The sequence below is a fragment of the Salvia miltiorrhiza genome, chromosome 2 (assembly GCF_028751815.1).
Source record: "Salvia miltiorrhiza cultivar Shanhuang (shh) chromosome 2, IMPLAD_Smil_shh, whole genome shotgun sequence".
Taxonomy (NCBI): Eukaryota; Viridiplantae; Streptophyta; class Magnoliopsida; order Lamiales; family Lamiaceae; genus Salvia; species Salvia miltiorrhiza.
The window spans coordinates 40,049,084-40,055,083 of NC_080388.1; the positions used below are offsets into that span (position 1 = coordinate 40,049,084).

Sequence of the window (6,000 nt, forward strand, 5' to 3'; positions counted from 1 at the left end):
AAGTCTAATGATAACACACATCCAAGTCAATCCTAATAAGTTTTCAAACATTCAAATGCAATCCTAATAAGTTTTCACATACTACAATCCTAATAAGTTTTCACACACATCCAAGTCTAACATACTACATATCCAAAATAGTAATACACATCAAAGTCAAAGAGGCGGAGGTGGTGGTGGGGGGGGGGGGCAATCCCGACTGTGCACAAAAGCGAGTCAAGTACTCGTGCTGTGCTAGTAGGTGTGCCCTGAAGCTCTCACTCTCTTGTCGACGCTCATCTGGCTCCTTCTGCAACTCATTCTGGAGACCAACTATTGTATCGTCATAAGCTGAGGATCGAGCGTGAGATGATCCACTCGAACCATCACTCCTGAGATGCCAGACTACCAACACCAAACAACCTCTTCTTCTTATCCAATCCACCTACAGCCTCAAGGTATATTTTGGCCATGTCCACCTCCTGTGGCTCAGTAGATCCATCCACCGGCTGACTTTGTTGTTCCCTTAGCTCTTCAATTTTTCTCTACAATTAACAAACAAATTTGCAATTGCATAAGTAACATAAAATGTACTAAACAATCATAAAAGTTATATCACATACCCCAACTGTCTCAAATCTAGGGTCAGTATATGATCCATCTTTGTTCACGTGGAGGACCTCGTAAGCGTCATAGAAGCACTGATTGGGATCAACGCCCTTCTTTTTGGCCTTTATATTAAAAATGATTGAAATTTATATTAAGTATAAATATGTGCAAACTATTAAAAACATTTAAATGAAAAATTAAAAAGTTACTTACAATCTCATCGGCAATCTGGAGAGTAGATTTGGAGCCTCCTTTATGCTTCACTTGTCCTGTTCCTGGACCTTCAGGCTCAGACATTCTGCACTTTTTGGCCGTTTCTGATTTCTTAACCACAGCCTCACTCCTCCAGTAACTCAACCAATCAGGCCACTCACGCTCATGAATAAATGGTGGCCTTCCCTTATTCGGATCATCCTTTGCCATCTTGATTTCATATACAAAATCTTTATACCTACGAGCCGCGATCTTCATAAAATCCAACTTCACTGCCTGTTTGATACTATCATCCCACATGAAGTGCTTCTGCATTATTTGAAATAAAAAATGAGTAATATAAATATACTCCACTAACTAGTATCAATCTAAAGAATTCAGCAAATTCAAAGCTAAATTAGACTTCACTAAATAAGAAGGGACGTGAATAATATACCTTGAATTCCATAAAATATAAATTCTTCACATCATCATGTGTCGCCTTCCAGTTAAAGCCATTAGGGTTCCTAACTTGCCTGAAAATACGAGTACATGCTTTGGGCACGTACTCGTATTGGTAGATCTTACTGTTATTAAATAAATAAAATGGTCAGTGCAAAAGAAAGAAATAAAGAATATTATCAAATAACACAAACTTACCCCTGAGGTGTAATGGTCAACATAATCCGACCCGTGCTCGAGTTGCTGCTGGGCACGGTATCTTCTGATGATGTCGGAGCGGATCCACTACCTCCAGCCAACTGTATCTGGGCAACTGAATCACGAATGCCCCCATCAGACGCCTGTGATGATGCCCCTGAGGATGATGATCGCCCTCTACCATCACCGCGCCCTCGTCTACCACTGTGCCCGTCACTGCTTCCTCTAGCCATCTGTATAAAATTAATAATGAAAGGATTAACAAAAAAAAAAAGATATTTAAAAAGATATAATGAAATCACATATAAGACTTGATTAAAACAAAACTTCTACATAAAACCTGACACTAAAAACTATCATCCAAGTTTCTATCTTCTTCATCAGTCAAATATGTGTCTTCTTCGTCTTCCTCATCGGCATCATCAATATCTATCAAACCACCACGAGGATGCACTATTGTGGTGTCATCATCTATGTCAGGGTTTGTTGGAGTCATTAAGTCATCTTGTTGAAAAGGTTGGTTCACTACAGTCTCTTCCACTGCATTTGGAACTTCAACTTTCGACCTAGCTTTAATCTTACAAACTTCCCACCAATCCTTCCTATCACTTCTCAAACTTGGGTATGTACAATAATTTACTTGAATAGCTTGGTCAGCTAGCACAAATGGTTCATAACCACCATATCTACGTGTATGATTTATTGAAACCAATTTGAATTGAGGATGCACTGATGTCCCACGTGGTGATGGATCAAACCATTCACACTTAAAGAGTGTGGTCGTCTTCAGTGGTAGCGAGACTATATATTTAGAAGATTAGGCAGCGGAAACACCTGAATAAGGATAACAAGATCGAAGCAGGCAGCAGGGAGCGAGAAATCAACGGGAATAAATGGCGTCCTGCTTTTCAGTGGGTTCAAGTCTTGTGTTACATTTAACTCTTCTATGAAAATCCCTACAGATCTAAAATTGCCTTACATTTATATCTCGAATTATGAGATTTAAATGCGGAAAAGAGTAAATTGTGAAACGGACCTGATTTCTACGACGGAGGAAGCAACCGGAGCCGGCGTAGGTGCAACCGGTGGGAGCAGGGAAAGCACAGGCGGAGGCGGAGAAGCTGGACGAGGTTCGGCCGGCGGAGGGGTTGCGGGTTGTAGGCGGCGGCGGAAAAGCTGGAGGAGGTTCGGCCGGCGGAGGGGTTGCAGGCGGCGGCGGAGAAGCTGCAGGAGGAACGGCCGGCCGAGGGGTTGCAGGCGGCGGCGTGCTCACCGGCAGAGGAGCGGTGACGGGCGGCGGTGTTCAAACCGGAGGCGGCGTTGCTGCAGGAGGCGATTTGGGGACTTTGGAGGAATTTGCGAATTAGGGCTGAGATGAGAACTAAAGAAAAAGAGGCGACGCGACTGGGGTTATTTAAAATAAATACCGACGGATAGTATCCGTCGGTATTCCGTCGTGTAAATTAAAATTAAATAATAATCTAAAAAATAAAACAATACCGATGGAAACTGTCCGTCGGTAATATCATCCGTCGGCACTCCGTCGGTATATCCGTCGGAAAAGGGTACCGAAAAATACGCCGCCAGTCCGTCGGTGACTACCGATGGAATAATAGTCCGTCGGCTTATCCGTCTGTGTTCGACAGTTTTTTTTTGTAGTGTTAGAGTTTAGGATATAAACAATATATTTTTATTATATTTTAGTAGACTAAGAGTATAGGATTACTACTTTTACCGTTTTGATCCGTCCATAATATCATTGTTACTTTCATTTATAGCAGTAGAGTCCACAAACTTTACTCACAACAATAATGAGACCAAACTCAACTCACAACAATATATATCCAATAATATTAACTATTATTCGTCATTTTCCTAAAATTCGTGTCATCGACAAAGCAGTAATGATATTGTCAACGGAGGGAGTATATATATAATTAATAATTCATCCATAAATTTAATTAAATTTAATACAAATGTATCTTTTATAAATTTTATAGAGTACTATATAAGACTAAAGAGTTTGAAAATGTATAAATATAATTTGCTACACTTTGGTTGTATTGAAAATTATTATAGTTAAAAAATCATGTAAATAAAAATCATAAAAAAATATAAAATAAAAATATAGAAAATAAAATAAGAAAAAAATAGAAAACAAAACAAACAAAGAAAAGAAAATAAAGAAAAGACGCGAATGTGAGCACAAAGGAAAAATACTTTTGTTATTATTAATTCTAAATTAATCTTTAAATGAGTATAATTTCAAGTAAAAAAAATGAGTATAATTGTTTCGATTGAAATCTATTTGTTATGACTTTTTATATTAAATTAAAAAATCTTATTATGATCTTAATTTAAGATACATATTGAATATTTTTCATAAATTAAATTTAACGAATTTTAAACAATAAGACTTAAGAAAAGAGAGAGGGAGATAGAGAGAGAGAATTTTGACATCAAAAACTGCTCTAAACACTATGTGATTTATATATACTATAGTTTCTATTAAAAATATACTATATTTATTGGCCAACATTATTACATATTGTAATTCTACTATGCGCGTAGAATGAAAGCGCAATCAAAATTAAAAATTAAAAAAAAACAAACAAAAAAAAAAAACAAAAAACAAAAAACAAAAACAAAAAATCACACGCTCCTCGTGGGTCATATATTAATTTTAACGCATGATTGCTCTCATTAATAAACCAACCTATGCCAAGTCACATTCCTTATCCGACATATATTTGATTCTACCAACTACCGATGATTAAATAAGTTAGATATTTACGGAAAGAAGGATCACTAGCCACCAAACATTATTTATTTTTTCCCTCGTATTTCATACTTCATTGTTAATTTGAATATTTACGGGAATATTGCCTCAAAAAAAGGAAAAAGAATTGCGAGATAATAAACACAATACCTTCGTCTTAAAGAAAAGAGTATTGTTCATATAATAAATTAAATAATTTAAACTTGATTAAGTCTTTATCGTCTTCAGTTTTTCAGCTTCCCATATGCTAAATATGTAAATTCTTTTTCATTTAAAATCCTCCGAATTGTTAACAATATAAATTTGTCTGCGGAAGGCACAACTCTTGTTCCGCCGCTTTTAATTAGCATTAAAAGAGTAAATAAGTTTTCTTCTTCTTGGATGGGATATTTTCTTCATGTCATGAATAAGTCTATTGTTATTCAAATAGTATAACAAATTATTTGAAATTAACATTTTGATAATAGCGTGTGGGTGGGCTGACGCAACACTTTATTTGAATTTTCTATGATCGCAAGTATAGAAATATAATACTACAAAATAATTGCATTCTTCATTTCATATTATGCAAATTCACATGCACTTTTAAGTTTTGACGAAAAGATTTGCGAATTCAACAAAGTTAGAACATCTATCAGCCACGAAAGGAACATTTATAATTTATTACAATATAATACAAAGTGTGTTTCGAAATATTCTCATTGTTTTTTAATGTATTACATTCCATAATTCCATTTGCTTTAATAGGTACGCTTCTTCATGTGATACACAATTGAGGTGTATTGGATTATTACAAAGGTATATTACTTATGAAATATAATTAGTTACAATATCCTTCAGTCGATTGGGAAAAAACCATTGATCCAACAACGTGGACATACAAAATTAATCATTCGAATTTTTTAAATTAAATGTGGCCAAATTAAATTCGACCCATAATTAACATGTTCATGCCGATATATATATATATATATATATATATATATATATATATATATATAGGGTGTGGTTCTAGAGAGAACTACATTATTTGTGAGAACGGGAGAACCATCAAATCTAATGCATCCACTGTAAAAATTAATGCATTCGCTGTTAAAATTAATGTACTAAAAAAATTTTAAAAAAATGCTCCATTCAGGATTCGAACTCAGGATCTGCATTCATCCAACAAGATGATGCATCCACCGTAGATCTTGATGATCGAATGGCTGAAAATGGTTCTCCGGTCTTCTTTTATTTATGGTTCTTTCTTGAACCTCTCCCTATATATATATATATATATATATATATATATATATATATATTCTACCAGGCTTATAAATCATGACCAGTACGACCCAAAATCGAGACGGAACAATTTTGCATAGAACTCCAGCAATTGATATTCTGAAAACAAAAAACATGTACTCCCTTCTCATATATAGGCTTATTTTGAGCATATAGATTAAAAAATTTATTTGTTAAGGAGGAAAATAGTGTAGTTCACACCAATTAATTAAGTATATTTTCTTTACACAAAATGTAAAATGAGACTATTCTAATGGGACGTCTAAAAAAAACGTAAAAAAACGAGCTTATTAAAGTGAGACGGGAGGAGTATATGTATATATACAAACAACATAAAATATGCCATATATAAATTAAGAGATGATATATGAGTGAACTAATTATAACAAGAGGTCGTCTTGGGTACACCCGGGTGTACCGTACAATATAATAATGTTAATTATACAATTCGGGTCAGGATTTAAGTGTAGGTGTAAACCGATTGTACGGTATAC

At 35.0% G+C, this 6,000-nt stretch overlaps 1 protein-coding gene across 1 annotated transcript; it reads right to left on the reverse strand.

The window, feature by feature from the left end:
- Positions 1 to 20: 20 nt before the first annotated feature.
- On the reverse strand, positions 21 to 2,356 carry LOC131013385 (uncharacterized). The gene is made up of 6 exons (XM_057941451.1): positions 2,275 to 2,356; positions 1,441 to 1,673; positions 1,238 to 1,367; positions 802 to 1,110; positions 603 to 710; positions 21 to 524 (listed from the first exon to the last, which is right to left on the reverse strand). The coding sequence occupies exons 2-6, from the start codon at positions 1,671 to 1,673 to the stop codon at positions 366 to 368; spliced, it is 939 nt and encodes a 312-aa protein (XP_057797434.1). The 5' UTR covers positions 2,275 to 2,356; the 3' UTR covers positions 21 to 365.
- Positions 2,357 to 6,000: the final 3,644 nt, after the last annotated feature.

What these genes read in the sequence shown, in the direction of transcription:
- LOC131013385 (XM_057941451.1), bottom strand. Translation starts at nt 1,673, where the DNA reads ATGGCTAGAGGAAGCAGTGACGGGCACAGTGGTAGACGAGGGCGCGGT. An exon ending in TCCAGATTGCCGATGAGATT is followed by an intron (nt 711 to 801) that starts GTAAGTAACTTT and finishes TTTAATATAAAG; the next exon opens with GCCAAAAAGAAGGGCGTTGA. An exon ending in CTAGATTTGAGACAGTTGGG is followed by an intron (nt 525 to 602) that starts GTATGTGATATA and finishes TGTTAATTGTAG; the next exon opens with AGAAAAATTGAAGAGCTAAG.